This window comes from Ambystoma mexicanum, chromosome 5p, assembly GCF_040938575.1.
Source record: "Ambystoma mexicanum isolate Mex_15411 chromosome 5p, UKY_AmexF1_1, whole genome shotgun sequence".
NCBI classification, from domain to species: Eukaryota; Metazoa; Chordata; class Amphibia; order Caudata; family Ambystomatidae; genus Ambystoma; species Ambystoma mexicanum.
This window is the reverse complement of record NC_090930.1, coordinates 60,411,543-60,434,122: the sequence shown is the minus strand read 5'-3', so window position 1 is coordinate 60,434,122 and position 22,580 is coordinate 60,411,543. Positions and strand designations below refer to the sequence as shown.

Sequence of the window (22,580 nt, the reverse complement as noted above, 5' to 3'; positions counted from 1 at the left end):
GCCCTCTGAGGCAATATACTTTGTATGAGAAAAGACTTGGCCATAAAAGGTCCTGATCTCGTTGAGAAGAACTGTGAACCTCGTGCTGAAGAAGCCCGGGAGTGTGCTGTGCTCTATAGTCCTGTCTTGTCCCGTGCTAAAACACAATGGGAAGGGAGACCCCGCTATAACATCCTGATTCATCATTTTCTGAACACTTCTTTCTTTTCTGATGAACATTATCTCTCACTCTTTTGTAACTTAGCAGTAGGGATTGACAAATGTTTTTTTTTGTTTTGTTTAGGCCCTTTTTATTTGACAAGACGCCACCAGGACTGCCTTATTATTATTTGATGGTTGTAGCTTGCTCCCATCTTAGATTTAGGTTTAGATTAGGCGTTTATCTCACCCATTTTTGCAGTTTAATAAACACCCTTGAACTGTGATCACTTGTGTCTGTTTTATCTTGATACCATGCCTTCCTTGCACACTACAAAATGTGCCCACTTCTCACAAGTGCATGTGTGTCCCATTGACCATCAATGCAAGCTCTGGAAGGTGCTACCTTGGAAATCTGCCTTTTCTTTTTGCAGTAACTCGTGCTGCTTGATTCATACTGTGCTGCACCTTTAATACCTGCCTGGAGCCGCCATGTTGAGCGAAAGGGCTCCACCTCCCTATACATCTAGAAGGCCTCTCGGGACCGCAACGCGGCCACAAATTGGTGTAGCAGTCTGTAGCCTGTGGGACGTCGGGGAGACCGGAGAAAGAAGACGAACATCTTCATCTTTGCTGGCTCGTCGGCACCAGTGCCTAACTGATCCACAGTATCGGGTCAGCGGCACAGGAAATACAAGCTTGGAGTAAGTCCCAGATCTTGTAATAGCTCATACAATTCAAAGGCGGATGTGCGCAAAGTAATCCCTGACCGTGTTTAGCATTTGACTCCAGTGGGTCCTTTGCCGCTCGAGACATAACGGTCACTCGCCCTTCTGCCCACCCTCTTTCCCTGGGAAACACTGGTGGCTTCGGATAACGTGGACGTCTCTTCTGGCCGAGCGAAACTGTCCATGTTTTATTCACTTACCTATCCAAGGCATTCCCTTTTGCTAACTGTACTTTGTCCGTTTGCATGACTGATTAGTTGTAGACAGTGAGGCCTCGGCCACTAACTCCATCGGGAAAACAACCGACACGATCAGTGCTCAATTCAGCCACGACGGTTGCCCTTTTGACGTAAGGGTCGAAATCGTGGCCCACACAACCTGCCCAACTAACATGCTGGAAAGGTCCTCTGAAAATCAAACTCAGGAGGTATGCACCAACGCGATAGTTGCAGGTACAGACAGCTCTGCTCTAAACACCTAAAATATGGAAGACGATCAATCTAACCAGGCTCCTCACTCCACCACCGCTGACTGTGACAACATGGGCATAACAAATATTGTTCAGGAGGCCCGAAGGGCGCCAACTTAATCTAATGGCCCACTTGAAGTGCACACCTTTGGGAAAACTACAACCTCAAATCTATTTAAAAAACATGGGCAAGCTGCAACAAAAGCAGTATGGAAACCCAGAAGTCTCGCTCCGACCAACTTCCCATTACAACAACGCTACTTCTTTGGTAGACCAGGTAGGTCTAAGACTCTCGCGGGCCAAGGGGGGCCTATCATAGTCAAGTAAGTTAAGGACATGGATCTTCTAGATCCTGGTAAAAATGCTCTGGGGACCGCTGCAGGCATCGTTACTGCAGAGAGGGTCTCGACTCTGAGACAATTAAGTGAGCAGCAATGTATGCCTCTTTTCGCAAGGGCTCCCGAGAAGGGGGGATGGCCCCCAGACAGACAATGTCTCTGTGGCTAGCCGGGCGCACCCGGGCACACCCACTGCTCGGAATCCCAAGCTCAGGGCTCTTGAAATCGCCCCGAAAAGGCCTTTGGCTGAAGGACACTCACAATGTGGCCTACAAGATACGGGAAACAAAGAAGCAAGATGGTCTTCAGGAATAGGCCGCACAGTTATAACTCCACCACACAACCAGAGTACCATTCCGGCAAGTCTTCCATCAGCCGAAGGAAGTCTTTGGCACATCTGCAGGTAGGGCTCTGACGGACGAGGATCTCCTATTGGATATGGCAGCAGCCCAAGTAGAAGAGCAAGCGCCATCAAAATCCACGATTGATGCTGGACTCATAGCTGCACTCAAAATTACGTTGGCGCACTTCATGAAGCTATATGAGAACTTGAGTGAACAGATTAAGGACCAAACAACGGTCATGGCTTTGCTCCACTTGAAGATCTTCTTTGTGGAGGGCTTCATCACGGCAATCCAAGGCAGCCTGGATAAGAATGCAGAACAAACTAACAACATACTGCAAAGCATCATCAAACCCATCTTCAAAGGAAAGAGGACAAATCTCCCGAAGAGAGCTCTCCTACTATGGTTCTTCTGGACACAGTGGAGAAGGGAACCACGAAAACAAAGGGCAACATCAAAAGATCATTGTCCCTACTTCGATCCCAACTGCACAAGTGCAACGAGGCATAGCCAAGCCAGGGCACCAGCCATTTCTATATTGAAGGAAATGACTCGGGCTGAACTACCTAAACAATACGAGATCTTTTCTAAACTGGAGGCTGGACAGAAGAACGCTCGGGCACCAGAAAAGTCACCACACTCCAAAAGAAAGTCTCTAAAATCCATCTATGCCCGCAAAAACAAACAGGGATCAGCGGCTCATAGACATTCACAGCCACTAAAAGCCCCTAGTTGACAACCACTCAAGACGAAAAAGGCCTTACTGAGAAACCTCATTCATCGAAATACAAGCGAGGGCCCTGACAACAGGGAGCCAGAAACACCACGTTAAAAAGTAATGACAAACCTGGGGCTGGAGAGGAGGACAAGATTCCAATCAACCAACGCACTCAGCCTAGAGGATCCAGAGGTGGAAGAGGGGAGTCTGGACTTAACAAACCTCTTAACCTACACATCAGAAGAGGATCCTGTTAGCTCCCTAAGAAGGGGAATTGAAGCGGGGAAAGACTTGCAGAGGGAAGACGGGAGTGACAACCCGAAGGACGGGTCCCAGTCACGTGGACCTCAGTCAGATGACGACTTGGAGGAAGTACTGTCTGGGGTTGACCAGGTGGGGGCAGAGGGGCAACTGACCTACACACCTACTAGAAGGATACTTCAGCAATGGCCAGAGGTGGAGGAGAGGCCCCGACACAGGAATTATGTGCCAAATATTACCCTTTGGGAGGGGAGGGGGTGGAAAAAGATCTTCAGGAATAGTAGCCCCATTCAAGTCACTCAAGCAGAAGAGACTCGAGCTGGTTAATAAAGCAAAAACAGAAATAACCATTAGTCCCTCAAGACCTAAAGGGATAAATGGAAATAAACGATCATTAATTAAAACTCTAGCCAATAACAGTGACGCCTTCAGAATCTCCCTGGAAAGGATGCTCTACATTTACAATGAACTTATCTTAAATAGAGCAAACGTCTTAGGTTTATTCTACTGCATACTTACACTAAGGGAAATTAAGTCCAAGGACATCCTCCTGATCAAATTTCCAGAGGAAGCCAGATTGGACAAAGTAGTTGTTTACCTTGCCTCTTCAGCCACAAATCATCTTTTGCTCTCCGAGGGCGACAAGCTGCTGCCCATGGGCTTCCTTTTGAAGAAATTAGAAACGGACGAAGACAGCCTTAACAGTCCTTATAGATCACCGTCCTGAAGGACTTGGTCGAAACCTATATCGTTCAGATCAGAGAGCTCTAAACAACATGAAAAGAGGGATCAACTGCCCGGCAGAGGACCTAAAAGGCCCCAACATTACGTGCTAAGAAAACAACCTAACCTCCGCATAGTGGTCAAACCCAATAGAGCCGACTCACCAGAACCCCGACAGAGAAGATTTGAACCCAGTCTATTGGAGGATGAAGATTGGAGTTGGCTTGCAGGGGCACTGGCGACTGGTTCCTTACATTCGTAACGTTTAAAACCAGAGGGGAGGGAGTATAAACCCCATCTGTATTTGTATTTATTTAGTTTATATAGCGCTTTCATCCAAAGCGCTTTACATTAAACAACAGAATACATAAACAATATGACAGTAGAAGCAATTTACAATCATGAACTGAACCAATAAAAACACTAAGTAGAGCAATTAATCTGTAGGGGGAGGGGGAAGGGGAAGGGTTGAGGAAAGGAGGAGAGAGAAAACAGGAGGGGAATAGGGTGAAAATGAGGGAGGATAAGGGGAAGGGGGAGGGAAGAAAGGATCATGGGGAAGATTCAAGGGAAGGGGAGAGTATAAGAGGTGGGGGAAGGTTTCATGGCGGGGAATGGAGAAGGAGAGATTTCAGGGAGGAGCGGAACGAGGAAAAGGTATGAATGGAGCAGATTGAGAGAGGTAAGGCGTTCCAGTGCAGGGGGGCTAGGAGCTGAAAGGAGCGGAAACGGGATGAAGCACATGGGGAAGGGGGGGACGGTGAGAAGGAAGTGGTCGGCTAAATGGATGGAGCGGGAGGGATTATAGAAAGAGAGGACAGAGGAGAGATAAGGGGGAGCCAGGTCATGGAGAGACTTAAAGACTAAACAGAGGAAATGACATTTAAGTTGTGAGTGGAAGGGAAGCCAGCCAAGGAAGGACAGTGAAGAAGCGATGGAGTGATGCGGTGCAAGGAGACAGAGGGTACGGACGACTGAGTGGTAGATAGATTTGAGAGGGGCAAGATGAGAAGCAGGTAGTCCAAAGAATAGGGAGAAGCAATAGAAGGGGCGAGAGAAGATAAGGGAGGAGATTTTTTGTTGCATGGAAGGTAAGGGAGGAGCGGACTTTGCGAATATTGAAGAAGTGGTAGCGACAGGCGTGAGAGGTAAGAGAAATATGGTGGGAAAAGGATAGGGAAGAGTCAAAGTGAACGCCTAGATTGCAGGCGTGGGCAGAAATAGGAAGATTAGTGGGGGGAAAGTGAATGAAAGGTGGGGAGTTCTGGTGTTAAGAAGCTGGAACATGCGTGGATTCTACCACCTCTTGGGCAAGGGGGACTTGGCATTTGACCAGTATGACATAATTTGCCTCCAGGAAACTTGGTTGAGCCAGACCACTGCCCTGGAGGGCTTATCACATCTGAACCCAGCATAGATGGGAAGTACTGGTCGTCCAATGGTAGGTTTAATGACCATAATCAACGATGACTGTGGACTTGAAGTAACTCCATTCACGCATCCATCACCTCTGACACAGGTCTTGACGATCAAAGAGGTTGGATATAGGGGTCATCTTCCATGGACTGGATTGCTACTCAATCTATACTGGAATTGTGCATCTCTGAACTCTGGGGGTTTTCTCGAAGCTGTCACGACTCTAATAGATCAGGCCATGGGGACATGGTGAGAATCTGTACATTGTGTGTGGGGACTTCAATGTCCATTGTTTTGATGACAGCTCCAACTTGATCACTGATCTTCTGCCAAACGCGACACCACAAATCGTTAGTGGTTTGCAATGGAGAGATCATCTAGCCTACAGAAATATCAAGCTAGTGAATGGGCACATCAGTGGAGACTCTTCACCCTTGGTCGCATGGAAGAGAGGGCCCGATAAAAAGCAATGCTGGACTACATCTGTGTCTCAGACAGACTGTGTAACAATTTACTACGTCTGGACATAAAGGTATCCCACTTCAGTGTTCACAACATTCTGAAGTTGACCTGCAACAACTTGACTACATCTTCCAGTGAATCAACCCGGATCAAGCTCAATGGGGCTCCGGGCAGAAACAGAATCAAAATCAACCCAGAGGAAATCTGGTCATGGACGAACGCCCTACAGAGAGACATTTCTTATAACTTTCTGGCTAAGCGCAGGAATTGGAGCAAGATATACCTGACCTTGATCGACTTAGCTTAGGCCTTTGACACGATTGACAGACCAACTCTATGGTCTAAATTGAAGGCCTGGTCTTGCCCCCAAGACCTAAGAGAAGTGCTCAAGGCCCTATACTCTAACAAGACTCTGAGAGTAAGGCTAGACAACAGGGGAAATCTGTCGGACTCTATTCAGACGTCCAGGGTAATCAAACAAGGCTGCCGACTTGCACCTGCGATCTTCAACCTGTACATTTCAGATGTAGAACTAGCGTTCGAAGATACCAGATATTTCCCGCAACGTTTGACCGGAGTACCTATAAGTAGGTTATTATATGCTGACGATTTGATTTTACTAGACCAGACGCAGGTAGGCCTCCAACATCAACTGGACGCGCTGGCTGTTAATGTCGATGACAACTCTCTCAAAATCAATGCTACAAAATAAAAAATCCTTACCCTGGGGCACAAACGGGGAGAAAGACCAAAACCAAAAGCATGGTTTTTGAAAGGGGAGAAGATTATGGAGGTATCCTGCTTGACATTCCTGGGCATCTGTTTGGGCGACCGCATCAGTGACTCACAAAAAGAGAGAACACTACGCATAAAGGCGAAGAACCTGGCTGCCCAGGCTAGTGCGATACTGGCCCACCACTGTAAATTTACCTTTCTGCCAGTCATTGAGTTCTACAGATTGAAGGTCACCCCGATCTCGACTTATGGGGCTGAGCCATCTTTCTCCCTAATGGCAGACATATGGCCAAAACTAGAAGGCCTCTTCTGGAGGAGGGTTCTAGCGCTACCAAATGGCACTCTAGTCCAGGCCATCGGAGTTGAACTGGGCTTGACATCTATGTAAAATCTAACCATCTGGAAATCCTTGTCACTTTACTGCAAGTGTCTCATGGGCCTAGGTGAGGGGAGGCTGCTTTGATTCCTAACAGCAAGCTGTCGCTGAGGGCCTGGAAAAGGGTCTGCACTGCTATATTAGTTAATGTGCACCAGTCGGGAAGAGACACCGATTAAAAACCCTATGTTGGGCAAGCGGAAACTATACGAACTGGACTGGACAGAAACACTAGAAGCGAGAAACAAATTCAAAGCCTACGGCAAATCATCACTGGATCAGAGAGCGAGAGGATTTGTGCCCAGTTACCTAGAGAAATTCCCCAGCAGTTATCTACGGGGACGATTCTCGGGATTTCGTCTGAACTTGTTCCCCACCAGACAAGTGGTGGAGCACCGGAAGGACCAGCAAAATCGAGACTTCGTCCGCAGACTTTCTAAACACCCATGTGGATCATTGTTTCAAGTCTCGCTAATCTGTCCTGCTTTAAGAGCTCTCCGCTGACAGCTCATGGGCAGGGCAAACACTTCAATGAAATTCCTTTTCAGAGGAAGCTTGCTGGACGCTTTGGACTAAAGGATCAAGGATTTCATTGACTTTGGCTCTGCTCGCGTTCTTGAAGGAGGCATTCTTTGTTCTGAGAGCAGAGTCAATGAAAGCGCTGGAATGTTCTTAAAACAGTTTATTCAGAACCGGACCCATGTTCTCTCTTTTGGGCTCACGCCTTTCTCCGCCTTTGTCTCTTCATTTGAGACTTCCCTGGCTTTTTGATTTCTTTTTTCCTTTTCCTTTTTTCTTTGCCTGTGTTTTTTGAGACATAGCGAAAAAAGGTTTCAATTGTAAACCATGTGCTTTAATAAAAAAAAATTATCCGGTCTGCAGGCTACTTACCACTGGCAGCCCCCAGACACTAGCGCTAGCTCCAGACAGCGTATTTCTGCACCTCACACTGTCCCCGTACCAGTTCAACTGCATTGAGATTTACACCGCGCATCGCTGCCACCATTTTCATGGTCTGAAAAGGAAGAAGGGTTAGGGAGGGTTCGTTAGTGGGACGGAGTAGGAGAGCGCACATGAGCATTTGCTGTGCTGTTTACTAGCTTCAGTTTGGAAAAACTGGCCACTGTGTGTTAGGTTTGCTTCTAGTTGATATGGGTTTGATGTTTTGGTGTGTTATTCTGTATGGGGCTGTTTTGTGAGTCTGTGGTGTAGGTTTCTGTAGAGGTTTGGTGTTTTGGGTTGTGTAAGGTGATGGCAGGGTGTTCAGTTTGCTGTGCGAGTTCAAGATCGTGCTGTGGCAGAGGCATGTGTGTGTTTTAATTGGTGATTGAGGTGCGTTGAGTAGGGTTGGTGGGGTAGGACTGTGTGGTCTTATGGATTACTTTGATCTAGTTGGGCTCATTTCAGTCTATGGTCGTTGGCATTCATGTGCTTGTTCCGGTCCAGATTTGGTTGGTTTGGTTTTAGTTGTTTTGGTTTGTGTTTTGTCTCTCCTTGTGTCGGGGCCAGGTGTTTCTCTCCTATAGTACTTCCTGTTTAGATGGGTGAGTTCAAGAGCCCGTTTCTGAATTTTTGGTGTTATGTTATTCATATTTCCCTAGGTAATGAGTTCCAATGTTTTACTGCAACGCAAGAGAATGCTGATCCACTGAATTGCATTTTTGAATATTGCTTTTGGTTGGAGGTGGGGGTCACTTTTGGATCTCAGGGCTCAGCTCGGTTTGCTTTGTAGATGGAGATATTTTCCTCTAAGAATTCTGCTCCTTCGATTGCTCTGTGGGTAATGCAGAGGGATTGAAAGTCCGTTTTTTTTGTTTTAATGGCAGCCAGTGTTGGGTTCTCAGTACGGCGGTGTGATGCGCTCTCTCTCTGAGTCTGATGAGTAGTCTTGTGCTGCGTTCTGTATTCGCTGTAATTATTTGGTGAGGTAGTCTGGCATTGCAAGGTATATGCTGTTGGCTTAGTCTATTCTTGACATGACGGTGAGTGTACTGTGTGGGAAGGTGAGCAAAGCTAGTATATTTTTGTGTGTAGGTCGAAGAAGCACTGTTTTACTACTGCACTAATTTTTTTTGCCATGTTACCGGTTTTGTGGTACATTGCTGGTCTGCAGTACCCTTCTATTATTGCCTGTGGTGGGTATGGTCACTTGTTACTAATACACCTGCATGCCTATCGTTTAGTGGTAGCTCTGTCTTTTCCTGTCTGTGTGTGTATGTTTGCTTTTCTGCGTGTGCCTGTTTTCCTGTCCATGTGTGTCTGTGTTTAGTAGTTGATGCCTGTGTGAATCTGTGGTATTTTTGCAGGTTTTCTTTCCATCTTATCACTGTACGTTTGGCTGTCTGTGTGACTCTCACTCTGTATCAGTATGTTTGCCTGTGAAGATGTTGTTGAATGCTTGATGTCACCAATATCTCTGTTCACTCTGTGTCGCTCTGTTTACCTAAAGGTGGTCTCTTTTTTGTTGTTGTTCAGTTGGTGTTATGTTTGCCTGTCAGAGGTATCCCTTCCTGTTTGCCTGTCAGAGGTATACCATCATGTTTTCTTGTCAGATTGCTGTCAATGCTGTAGTTGTACGTTTGACCGACTGTGAAATATTTCCCAGCTTCCAATTTGACTTATTCTTACCTCCTTTTGTTTGGTATTTATATGTCCCATACTAATGACCATTCTTTCCACGCACAGGCATATCTTCAGAACCCAAGGCCTTTGGTTGGACTGGTCGATAGTCTTCATCATTGTTGCCGCTGTATTGGTCACTTACTCGGTGTTGCTGCTGGTAAGTCATAGTAGTATATATTTGTGTAGATCTTGTGAACGTCGTCGCGCCCTCAAGAAGGGTTCACCAGGCAGCCTGTCTTTCCATCTAGGTGTGGTCAGTGACCTACTACTTCAAATACATCACTGTTTGGTTACTCACTGCATTGAAAGTGCATTAGACATTAAGTAGGTGGATCTTTGACCTATGCACTGTTGGTCCGACCAAGTCACTTTGGCGCAACCTGCCATTCCTACTGACCTGGGCTGCTGTTTCCGTCCAACTTTGACATCACCTGATCCACGAAGGTTATAATCCAGTGTCAGTGCCTCATAGACCCCCAGAAGGCCGCCACTTCACATTCACTAGTCAGCAGCTGTCTACCTCCTAGCAAGCTTCCCTCCTCATAGACCTCCCAAAGCTGCCAATTCACATTCACCAGTGGTCTACCTCCTAGCAAGCTTCCCTCCTCATAGACCTCCCAAAGGCCGCCACTTCACATTCACCAGTCTGCAGCTGTCTACCTCCTAGCAAGCGTCCCTCCTCATGGACCTCCCAAAGGCCGCCATTTCACATTCAGCAGCCACTTCACATTCACCAGTCAGCAGCTGTCTACCTCCTAGCAAGCGTCCCTCCTCATACACCTCCCAAAGGCCGCCACTTCACATTCAGCAGCCACTTCACATTCACCCCAGTCTGCAGCTGTCTACCTCCTAGCAAGCGTCCCTCCTCATAGACCTCCCAAAGGCCGCCACTTCACATTCAGCAGCCACTTCACATTCACCAGTCAGCAGCTGTCTACCTCCTAGCAAGCGTCCCTCCTCATAGACCTCCCAAAGGCTGCCACTTCACATTCAGCAGCCACTTCACATTCACCAGTCAGCAGCTGTCTACCTCCTAGCAAGCGTCCCTCCTCATAGACCTCCCAAAGGCCGCCAGTTCACATTCAGCAGCCACTTCACATTCACCAGTCAGCAGCTGTCTACCTCCTAGCAAGCTTCCCTCCTCATAGACCTCCCAAAGGCCGCCAGTTCACATTCAGCAGCCACTTCACATTCACCAGTCAGCAGCTGTCTACCTCCTAGCAAGCTTCCCTCCTCATAGACCTCCCAAAGGCCGCCACTTCACATTCACCAGTCTGCAGCTGTCTACCTCCTAGCAAGCGTCCCTCCTCATAGACCTCCCAAAGGCCGCCACTTCACATTCAGCAGCCACTTCACATTCACCAGTCAGCAGCTGTCTACCTCCTAGCAAGCTTCCCTCCTCATAGACCTCCCAAAGGCCGCCACTTCATATTCACCAGTCTGCAGCTGTCTACCTCCTAGCAAGCGTCCCTCCTCATAGACCTCCCAAAGGCCGCCACTTCACATTCACCAGTCTGCAGCTGTCTACCTCCTAGCAAGCTTCCCTCCTCATAGACCTCCCAAAGGCTGCCACTTCACATTCAGCAGCCACTTCACATTCACCAGTCAGCAGCTGTCTACCTCCTAGCAAGCTTCCCTCCTCATAGACCTCCCAAAGGCCGCCACTTCACATTCACCAGTCTGCAGCTGTCTACCTCCTAGCAAGCTTCCCTCCTCATAGACCTCCCAAAGGCCGCCACTTCACATTCAGCAGCCACTTCACATTCACCAGTCAGCAGCTGTCTACCTCCTAGCAAGCTTCCCTCCTCATAGACCTCCCAAAGGCCGCCACTTCACATTTACCAGTCTGCAGCTGTCTACCTCCTAGCAAGCGTCCCTCCTCATAGACCTCCCAAAGGCCGCCACTTCACATTCAGCAGCCACTTCACATTCACCAGTCAGCAGCTGTCTACCTCCTAGCAAGCTTCCCTCCTCATAGACCTCCCAAAGGCCGCCACTTCATATTCACCAGTCTGCAGCTGTCTACCTCCTAGCAAGCGTCCCTCCTCATAGACCTCCCAAAGGCCGCCACTTCACATTCACCAGTCTGCAGCTGTCTACCTCCTAGCAAGCTTCCCTCCTCATAGACCTCCCAAAGGCTGCCACTTCACATTCAGCAGCCACTTCACATTCACCAGTCAGCAGCGGTCTACCTCCTAGCAAGCTTCCCTCCTCAGGGACCTAGAAAATGGAGTGAATGGCGCTTCCAGCAGGGGCAGCGGTCAGTGGCCAATGCACATTCTTAGGAGACTTGACCTAAAGGGTTTTTGGGCTACAAACACAAGCTTTCATATGCTCTTACTGGCACAGTGTCGCAATATATTTTTTAATTGGCAGTGGGATCGTTTATCTTTCAATCATTGCTTTTCAGTGTCTGCGCAATCATTTTGTGTTTATATCTAATACTTTACTTTATTTAAAGAATATTTGAAAGTGCTTTTTAAATTTTTTAATAAAAATTTTACCTCAATTTTGATTTCTGTCCCATTCCTTATGTTTTTTATGGTCATTTTGATATTTATTTTTCTTCATTTCGGGGAAACGCAAAGACACTTCCTTTTACTGTTTCTCGAAATACTCTTGATTCAGAAGGGAGAGAGATTTATTGAAGATATTTTTCAAGTAGCGTTTTGTAAGGGCTCTCAATTCCTCAGTTGGGCTCGAGCAAGGATGCGCATTGGCACCTTTGCTTTTAGGCTTACACATTGTAATTTGCCTGTGGCTTTGATATAGAAGAAATGTTCCTCAAAGATTGGTCTAACCCATCTAGCAATTCTGATGTATGTACATGACCTGTAGGGATGTTGGCTCACGCAGATGTGGCATGCCAATTTCACACTCCCACTTACACAATCCCACCCCCACAATTCAGAGTAAAGAACAGACAGTGAGGTAGTCAAAAATCGAAAAGTATTTAAAAGAATAAGATGGTTTCCACCAACAGGGTCTCCAGGTTTACCCCTGAGACCCCTACAATATTGTATGTATCCAAAATAAATACTTAAAGTGCGAAATTGTACCTGCCTATATGAATCTCACTATTGATAGTCATTCAAACATTCACCCTATAATCGCTATAAATTATATTCTACATATACTAGACCGGTCTATTTCGATTGCTTTTTCATCAGTCTATCTACACAGATTACTTTTATAGGTAGCATTTTACAAGGTTATGCATTTCCCTATTTGAACAATCTCTTGGTACTTGCTTTTCTCCAGCATCAAGACAAGTATGGTGTGTGATATGTCCAGGCAAGGGCAGCCGCTACCTGATCCCAACCCTGGGGGTGGCTGCCCGAGGGAGGATCATATGGGGGGAAAGGACCCTCATGAGAGGGGGGAGACTGGTCGGAAGAAAATGCGGCACCCACCTTTCCAAACTGGGTATAACCCTTGCCACCTAGGTTAACAGACTGTTATGGCGTATTGATATTGAACCCGTCCAACCATCTAGTACTGACATCAGTCTACCTTCTGACAAATTATACCAAAGTACTGATCGAAAAGGACCAGAGTGATGAAGATTTTTAGACCAGGAAGCCTACACTGCGTTCTAGTTGTTGGCAGGAGCTACATAGTAGCGGGACATTTGAATACATGTCAACTCTGCGAATAGGGCAAGCCACAGGGAAAGAGACGCTGCAGAGAGAGCCTTGCTGCATGGGAAGCTGATCGGAACCTGGAAAACAAGTGAGTGCTATCCGGCGCTGGAAGGCTGCTGGAAATACTGTCCATATGAAGCAGACCAGCCAAAGGTTTGCCGTAGTGGGGTCGAGGGCAGCTCAAAGCTGTCGGGAGACCAGGTGAGAAGTGGAGAACGGGCAGAACAATGTGCCGAACAGCCGGCAAGCCTAAGCAACGGGGAGAAGGGACCACACCAGACCCAGCTTCAGGATTTTTTTCTGGATGGGCCTGGTTTGTGACCAGGCAGGGCCAACTTCCAGTACCCTAAATAAGTTCAGGTTTTGCTCACATAGTGATTTGCGAAGATTCACTCAATTTGTTCAAATGGGAAATCTGCTCGCGCCTTCCACGTGCTCGTTCTTCCACAATCACAGCCTCTCCAGTACCCCTTCTGCTCTCTTCTTCCATTTGCTCCTCTGTTTCCTTCCATAAACTCCCTCACTACTTCGACCTGCCATTCGCTGCTCATTTAATATTCTATACACTCTCCCATCTCCATAAGGAAAACTATTGCCAAAGCATTAAAAATGAAAGCTGTAACGAGTTTAAGCCCCAAGTGTCACATCTAAAACACCAGAGGCGGAGCTTCAACATGCAATGGGCACCAACAAATTGAGGCGTAAATACAAAATGGAAGATGAAGATGGAGACCGAGAAAGACACGTCAAAAACCGGAAACATATAAGAACCAAAAAAAAAGTAGGGGGGTCAGGGGAGGGGGGATCCTGACCCCAGTTTCCCAGGGAAGTTTACACCTGGTGACTTGTTGTAAATCCACCAAAGATGTTTGTAAAGGAAGTTGAAGTTCGAGAGTTAAGGGGTTTAAGGGAAGGTTCTTGTTCAAGGATGACGGTGCTGCATTGTATTCAAAGAACACGCCAAAAAATGGAGAGATCCCTAGATCTTAAAAGAAGCAGAAGTGCTGGACATGAATATGGCTGAATTAACATTTGTTACACTAAACGTCCAGGGGCTCAAATCCCCAATTAAACGCAAATCGATGCTGGCTAGACTCAGAGACATGCAGGCCTCAGTGATTTGGATGCAGGAGACACATCTACTCAAGGTAGATGAACACAGACTGAGGCATAGAGCGTTCCCCACACAATTTTTCACCACTAGTGGAACCAAAAAAATGTGGAGTGGGCATCCTGATAGCCAAAGGGATCATCTTTGAAAAACAATTTCTGAAGAAGGACCCTGAGGGCTGCTACTTGTTGGTGGGAGGGAAATTGATGGGGCAGCAGGTAACCTTGGTATCGATCTATGCCCCTAATGAAGGACAAGATTGCTTCTTAATGGAGATCCTCCCGATCATTGTGCAGTGGGGGAGGGGACAGATATTAATGGGGGGAGATTTTAACGGGGTGATGGACGCTGAGATGGACAAAACTCTCCCTGCCTCCTCCCATGATCACACGTTCAGACAGGCCTTAGCCAAGTTCCTCAGGGAATTGAATCTGATCTAAACATGGCGCTTCTTTAAACCACAAGAAAAAGCGGTACACCGAAAACCACTCCTGGTTTGACATGGTGCTGATCTCGGACTCACTGATCCCACAAGTTACAGGATTAGAGATTGGAGTGAGGTGCCTGTCGGACCATGCCCCAGTCCTCGTAAAGCTGCAACCTCTGTGCCCACAATATCGGCCCCGTAAACCATGGCGCCTAAATGAAATCATTCTGAAAGACTTAGCCCTCAGAGCAGACATTGAACGATCCCTAAAGAATTATTTCCAGGAAAATGTCACCCCTGCGGTTCACTGGGATACTACATGGGACGCAAGCAAAGCCGTAGTAAGAGGGGAATTCATAGCATACACAGCAAACTACATCAAAAGAAAAGAAAGGGTGAGGTGAGATATGGAGACCCAAGTGGCGGAGGCCGAAGCAGAGTACAAAAATAAAGGCTCGCAGAGAGCGTGGAGGGCATTGAAAAAAGCTCGAGCAGCCCTAGAAACCAAGCTGGCGGACGAAGCTGTGCTTCTCCTGGTACGAACCAAACTATTTTACTACACTAAAGGGGATAAAGCAAACCGATTCCTTGCGGCTAAATTGAAGCAGCAGAAAACCCGGAGCCGCATAATCCAACTCCGAAATGTAGAAGGGGACCTAATATGGGGAGGGAAAGCAGTAGAGGAAGTGATCCACTCTTACTACACTAAAAACTTAAAAAGGGAGGACCTTGTGAGAGGAAAAGAAAACGCATTCCTCAACCAAATGACCCTACCATAAATCAGCGAATCAGATGGACAAATGTTAGAGGCCCCCATATAAAAGCACTGAAAACGAACAAAATCCCTGGCATCTGGCTTAGTAACGCATATTATAAAACGTTAAGAACCACCCTGATCGGCCCTCTAACGAAATTGTTTAACTCCATCCGTGACACCGGTAGGATCTCTAGAGATATGAGCCAGGCGACCACAATATTACTACTAAAACCGGACAGAGACCCCAATGAATGTGTGAGTTACCGCCCCATTTTGTTATTAAATGGAGATACAAAAATCTACTCGACGATCCTAGCTCGCAGACTAGCAGAGGTGCTGCCCGGGATAATCCACCCGACCAAGCAGGCTTCATACAGGGGCAAAACACACACGATAATATCCGCAGAGCTATAAATACAATCGAATGGGGCTGTAGAACAGGACAGCGATTCTCAGTTTTAGCTCTAGATGTCTCCCGAGCATTCGTTAGCCTACATTGGGGGTACCTACAGATGATGCTGGAAAAGTTCGGGTGAAGCCCGATTTTCATACGCATGGTAATGGCCAACTTTGCACACCCATCCACACGACTAATGGTTAATGGTCGGTTCACAGATAGTATCCCTACCAAGAAGGGCACAAGAGAAGGGTGCCAGCTGTCACCTTAAATATTCGCCATGGCCATGAGCCACTAGCACAAAAGACCCGCGATGATCCAGAGATCCAAGGAGTAGAAGCGGGCGCTGGGGGTCCTCAAAAAATAGCTCTCTACGCGGATGACATCCTCATGTTCCTCAAAGATACAACACACTCGCTACCCAAAACATTAGACCTCTCAACGGAGTTCGCAAAGGTCTCCGGATTCCATATTAATTATAACAAATCCTGCGCACTCAATATTACTGAGAGAGCAGAGCTAGTGACATCATGGGCGGATAGGAACCCGCTGAAGTGGGAACAAAAAGCAGTGAAATATTTAGGAATACAACTGGCCCCTAAATATGAGAAACTATATGGGGCCAACATCCCGGATCTGCTGAAAGAGCTAGCAGAGGACCTAAAACACTGGGAGGTGCAGGTGTTGTCATGGTTGGCAAGAATAATGGCGGTAAAGATGACCCTACTCCCCAGGTTCCTCTGTGTAGTAAGAGCCCTACCATTACGCATCTCAACCCCAGCAATCCCAAAACTACAAAGGGAGATAATGACATTTATTTGGAAAAAGAAAAAACCACGAGTCCCAAATAAGGTCCTGTTCAGACCCCAATTGCTGGGAGGGCTGGGAGTCCCCGAAATCCGCAGATATTTATGGGCACACTGTTGGCTCCAATACTACAGTGGTCACCCAGAAATAACCAAATGAGCTGGACGGCCCTTGAAAAAGAAGCAACTAGAGGAGCCCTAGATAACCTCCTCTTCCTTCCCGAATGACACAGAAACAAAGAAGGTGTGTTACTTGAATCCACCAAGGCCTCCTTATGGTATTGGGACAAAGCGTTACGAAATAGAGGAGTGAGAATTGGAGGGGGACCCTTCACACCAGTTGCCCATAATCCGGACTTCACCCCCGGAATGCGGTCTGACTTTTGGGTACAATGGGGTGGGAATGAGAAAGCACTAGTAATGGGAGACCTCTACGAGGAAGGCACACCACTAACCTTTGAGAGATGCAAAGCTAAATGGAATATACCTGAGACTGAAAGGTTTCACTATGTCCAATTAAGGCACTGGATCTCTAACAGAAAGGTCAGAGAAAAGGCACCCCGAGAACCAGTGGGACTAGAGCTCACGGTAAAAGAGGGCCAACCCAAGAAAGGGGTGTTGAGACTGTATAGCTTAATGGGAGCAGTAGACCCCGATGAATCGCTCCTCTATATGCAGCGGTGGGAGGCGGATATGGGGAAACCGATCTCTAGCAAAACCTGGAGCCAAATCTGGCAAAGAGCCGCGAAAAGCTCCAAATGCACCTCCGTTAAAGAAGCAGCATACAAAATGTGCTTAAGATGTACATGACGCCTGCATGCATGCACTCCATTAACCCAAATTACCCCATGGGCTGCTGGAGAGGTTGCGGACAACCAGGTGATCTAATACACATGTGGTGGTCTTGCCCGCTTGCCAAAACATACTGGAAAGAAATCCTCAGTCACATCAAATAGATAACTGGGACACAATTACCATTTGACCCGATGGTGGTACTACTGGGGGAGGCGGTGGAGGGATACTAAGCTAAATCTGGTCCAAAAGCCCACCTCATTACCCACATGCTAAGCGCTGCTAGAATAACCCAGGCTCATACTTGGAAGAATAAACAAGGTCCGATAGTGGCCATGTTGTGGGTGAGACTATGGGGGGGGGTAATGGCCATGGAAAAGACTATTGCTTTATCCTACGGCTCTTACACAAAATATTTGAACATCTGGTCTACACGACTTTACAAATGACAGAGAACAAATGTACTTTAAGCCAAGAATATTGCGCAGCATTTCTGTTCTTTAAATACACAAGCTGAACTGGAAGAAGGTGCGACCCAGGAGTCTCAATTTCTTGCAACTTGCTACACCGTATCCACTGAGTCCGAGAAATTAATCCCAATTAATCATGCCCGACGACAAATGTTTTGTACCCTTCTCCAGCATGGGGTCTGGCATGGATTCACATGCTCATGAATATTCCCCGTCGTCAGGCTGGGAATCCTCGGTAAAGAAAAAAACAGTATCAGTTTCGTTTCTGATCTGTCTTTCGTAGTAATAACCAATCACTGGTCTCTGCGTCATACTGACCACAGCCAATGACTGCCCTCTACCTAAGCACCGCCTCTGGCAGCCATCTTCAGATTTTTACCGCACGTTCATGTGTTGGGATCCTCGTGCTATTGCTCTCGAGCGTTGGTGCTATTTTTTCACGTTTTTTCTCAAAAACTTCGTTTTTTCGGTCAAAAGAGCCTCAAGCTCCACCGATTCTCCATCCGATCAACAGGGACCCGTGTCGGATTCGTCTGCCCCCCTCAAGGGTGAAGATTTTGTCGAGCTACGCTTTTGGAGGACTCCAGAAGTTTCTCAGGCCCGGTCATGGCCCAGGAGAAGGGGAGCTCGACGCCCGGAAAGCTGTTCAGGGTCTGCCCTGGATGCCAGCTGCAGAACGTCTTCAAGGAGGACGAACACTCTTTTTGTCTTTACTGCCTACATGAGGACAAGACGCACGTGGAGAAGGACTGTGCGTGTTGCGGCAACATGTCGGAGCGGACCATGAAGGACCGCCATCAACGTCTCGCCAACTGGCTGGAAGGGAAGAGCCCGTCCGGCGAGAAGAAGAGGAAGAAAGCCGAGCGGTCTTCTAAGACCTTTGAGGACGCCCCGGCGACGGGGGTCCAACATAAGGCCAAGCACCGCGAGTCCGCTGGCACCGGGAGTGCCGAACGGTCGGGCTCTACGGGCGCCAGGCAGGGCGCACCCTCCCCGGCACCATCAACCACGAGCCAACGCTCTGGGTCGGGTAAGAGGAAGGCCGAGCACCCGGCGAAGCTCCTGGAGAGGCCCCGGTCGAGCTCGAAGGCGGAGGGGGAGCGAGGCAGTGTCCCCCCCCCCTCAAGGATAAGGCGGTGAGCGCACCTAGGGTGGTGAAGGCCTTAATCCATCCGGCCAAGCCCTCTATCGAAACTGTCGCGGCGGCCCTGGCTCAGCCTGTGGAGGCTACACCAGTGGTGGCGACCTCGGGGCTCAGAGTCTCCCTGCCACCTCGGAGGGAGTCCTCTTTTGTGCCCATCGATAGGACCCCCGTGAAATCCCCCGTGGGGAAGAAAAAGGGGGGGCAGGGCGTCGTCGTAGATTCGGCCTCAACCTCGGAGGAGGAGCTGGTCGAAGTCTTAAGCCACGGCCTCGGCGTGGAAGAAGACCGGCCCGTCGGGATGGATCCCGACGCAGGTGACGACGACATCGCCGAGGGTACCGACGGGGCCCCTGATCGCCCGTCGGATTCCCCTCTGCCAGCGCCGCGAGACAACTCGGCGGCCATTTTGTTGGCTATACAGTCCTTATGCTCAGAGATAAGGACGAGACTACCGTTGCCGACGGAACCTCTCCCGTCGGGGGACCCAGAACCGGGACCTTCTGGTGTTCCCCCTACCAAGAAAAGAAGGATCCACCCTCCGCCTCCTTTTCAGCCATCGCGCCCCTTCCAGCCCTCCTCCCCGTCCACCCGAGGGGATGATACGGGGACTGACACGGCAGCGACGGGTACGGACGACGAGGATGTACCGTCGTCTCCTCCCACCAGGGCTTCTCCGCCCGACGAGATTGGATCGTTCCACTCCATGATCACCAGGGCATCCGAGCTTTTCCAACTCTGCCCTGAGGAGAAGAAGAAGGAAGGTTTCCTTTATCAGCGGCGCGAGGCCAAGAGGAAGACGGTCCTCTCAGTGCCTCTATTGGACGACATTTGGGATGAGGGCCTCACCCTCCTCAAGAACCCTTCCACGACGCCAGCTAGAAGAGACCGGTACGAGAAGAAGTACCGGGTCCCGGACACGGCCCCCCTGTGCCTCCGGGCGCAGCCTACCCCGGACTCCGTCGTCTCCGCGGCGGCCAGGAAAAAAGCGGGGGGGGGGGTGCGGCCTCCACATCGACTTCCCCACCGGACGGCGAGGGAAAGAAATTGGACGCTATGGGACGCAGAGTCATCTTGTCTGCGGCGACGACGATTAAAGCGGCCAACGCCTTGGCTATCGTGGCCCGCTACGACAGGGAGCTCTGGTACAAACTGGCCCCCCTGCTGGACTTCTTGCCGGACGACAAGAGGGCAGAGGCCCTGGAGATCCTGCAGGAAGGTGAGGTGGCTTCGGACCACGCCATTACCGTTGCGACGGACATCGCCGACACTGGGTTCCGCCAGTTGGGCAACGGCGTTTGCCTTAGGCGGCGTGGATGGCTCAAGGCTACGGACTTCCGTCAAGACGTTCAGACCAGAGTCCTGGACATGCCCTTCGATGGGAACAACCTTTTTGGGAAAACAGTGGACGATTCCCTTCAGGCCATTAAAGCGGACACCGAGACTGCCCGGGCCCTTGGAGTTCTGCAACAACGACGGACGCCCTTTCGGAGCAGCGGAGGCAAGGGCGCCTCCAAAAGTTCCGGCGGCGGTTTCTCCACCTACCATCAAGCGGCCCGCGCGTCGGCTCAGGAGGCCTACAGAGGACGAGGCAAGTCTGGCGGACCCCGCCGTCATCGCCAAGGAGGTCAAGGCGGCAAAGCCTCGTCGAAGCAGGATTGAACCGACCGTGGGGTCGGGCCCCCACCGAAGCACCCCGGTGGGAGGCCGGCTGGCGAGCTTCGTCAGCGTGTGGGAGTCCATCTCCACCGACCGTTGGGTGCTGGACGCCTTGGCCCGGGGCCACGCGCTCGAGTTTCAAAGAAGGTGTCCGCGAGTCCCCCCCGTGGCCAGGAGAGAACTTCACGTCCCTCAACTTCTCCTGGAGGTAAAGGCGATGCTCAGGAAGGGCGCCATCGAACTCGTCCCAAAGAGGCTTCGGGGCTCCGGAGTTTACTCGAGATACTTCCTCGTGAAGAAGAAGACGGGGGGATGGCGCACCATCCTGGACCTGCGACGTCTGAACAAGTTCATCAAGGCGCAAAAGTTCCGGATGGTCACCCTCCAGCACGTCCTGGGTCAGCTGGAGGAAGGAGACTTCCTGTCGTCGTTGGATTTGGAGGATGCCTACTTCCATATTCCCATCCTAAAGGGGCACCGAAAATTCCTCAGGTTTGTGGTCCAAGGGCGTCACTACCAGTTCAAAGCCCTCCCCTTCGGACTACGGTCGGCACCCAGGGTATTCACCAAGTGCCTTGCACCGGTGGCGGCGCAGCTGCGCCGCGAGGGGATCCACGTCTACCCCTACCTGGACGACTGGCTCATCCGAGCCAAGACGAGGGAGCTCGCCGTGGATCACACGGCAAGGACCGTCCAACTTCTCACGGACCTGGGATTCTCCGTGAACTACGCCAAGTCTCACCTGGTACCCGCGCAAAACGCACTGTTTCTGGGAGCGAAGCTCGACACAGTGTCCCTTCTGGCCTCCCCGTCGGAGGAAAGGACCAGGTCCATCCTGGGCAAGGTACAGCGGATGTTGGTTTCCGACGCGGCCAAGGTGAGGTCCATCAAGTCCCTCCTCGGAATGATGTCTTCTTGCATCTACCTCATTCCCATGTGCAGGCTCCGGATGCGCCCGTTGCAGGAGTTCCTGGACGCGCGCTGGATCCAAACTACGGGCGGCTTCGAGGAGAGGATCACACTCGACGAGAGTTTCCGCCGAGCGGTCCGGTGGTGGGGCATCCGCGCGCATCTGATGGCGGGCATGGACTTCCAGACCCCAGACCACCAGGAGACAGTGACCACGGATGCCTCCCTGGAAGGGTGGGGAGCGCACACCGAAAATCTGCACGCGAGAGGCCTTTGGCTCCCGACGGAGAAGTCCCTCCATATCAACGTCCTGGAGCTCCGTGCAGTGTTCTGGGCCCTCAGGTCCTTCCTCCCGTCCCTCAAGGGCAAGGTGGTGAGGATCTTCACCGACAACACCACCACCATGTTTTACATCAGGAAACAGGGCGGAACCAGGTCCCCAGCGCTGTCCAAGGAGGCGCAGGACCTGTGGCATTGGGCCGTCGCCCAAAGGATGTTTCTGGTGCCGTTTCATCTGGCAGGGATAAAAAACACCATCGCCGACTCACTCAGCAGGGAGCTGCGCTCGTGCCACGAGCGGGAACTACGGCAGGATCTAGTGGATCGCCTCTTCCGACGGTGGGGCACACCCCAGATCGACCTGTTCGCGACGGCGACGAACTCCAAGTGCCGGAGGTTCGCCAGCAGGTTTCCCCAGGCGAGGAGCATGGGCGATGCTTTCTCGTTCCCCTGGGAGGGCCTGTTCCTCTACGCGTTCCCTCCTTTGCCACTGCTAATCCGGCTCGTCAACCAGCTCAAGAGGTCACGGTGCAGGATGATCCTCGTCGCACCTGCGTGGCCGAGGCAGATATGGTTCCCGGACCTTCTGGACTTGTCAGCGTCCCCGCCAATCAAGCTGCCGGGGGACGCGGATCTACTCTCCAGCGAAGGAGGCGCCATCCTCCACCACGACCCGAAATCGCTGAACTTGCAGGCCTGGCTCCTGCAGCGCTAGAGTTTGGAGGATACGACATACCGGCCGACTGCAGAGAGGTTCTTGCAAAGGCCAGGGCGTCCTCGACTCTTAAATGCTACGGACACAAATGGAAGAGGTTCTCTGTCTGGTGCCACGCACAGAAGATTAACCCTCTACGGATT

The 22,580-nt window shown here is 50.0% G+C and overlaps 1 protein-coding gene across 1 annotated transcript in view; it reads left to right on the top strand.

Annotated features, from left to right (window-relative positions):
• Positions 1–22,580, top strand: part of GDPD2 (glycerophosphodiester phosphodiesterase domain containing 2) — a 496,108-nt gene that overhangs the window by 327,262 nt on the left and 146,266 nt on the right. The window contains exon 4 of the mRNA XM_069612447.1: positions 9,394–9,487. Coding sequence (XP_069468548.1) covers positions 9,394–9,487 — 94 coding nt within the window. The remainder of the gene's footprint in view (positions 1–9,393; positions 9,488–22,580) is intronic.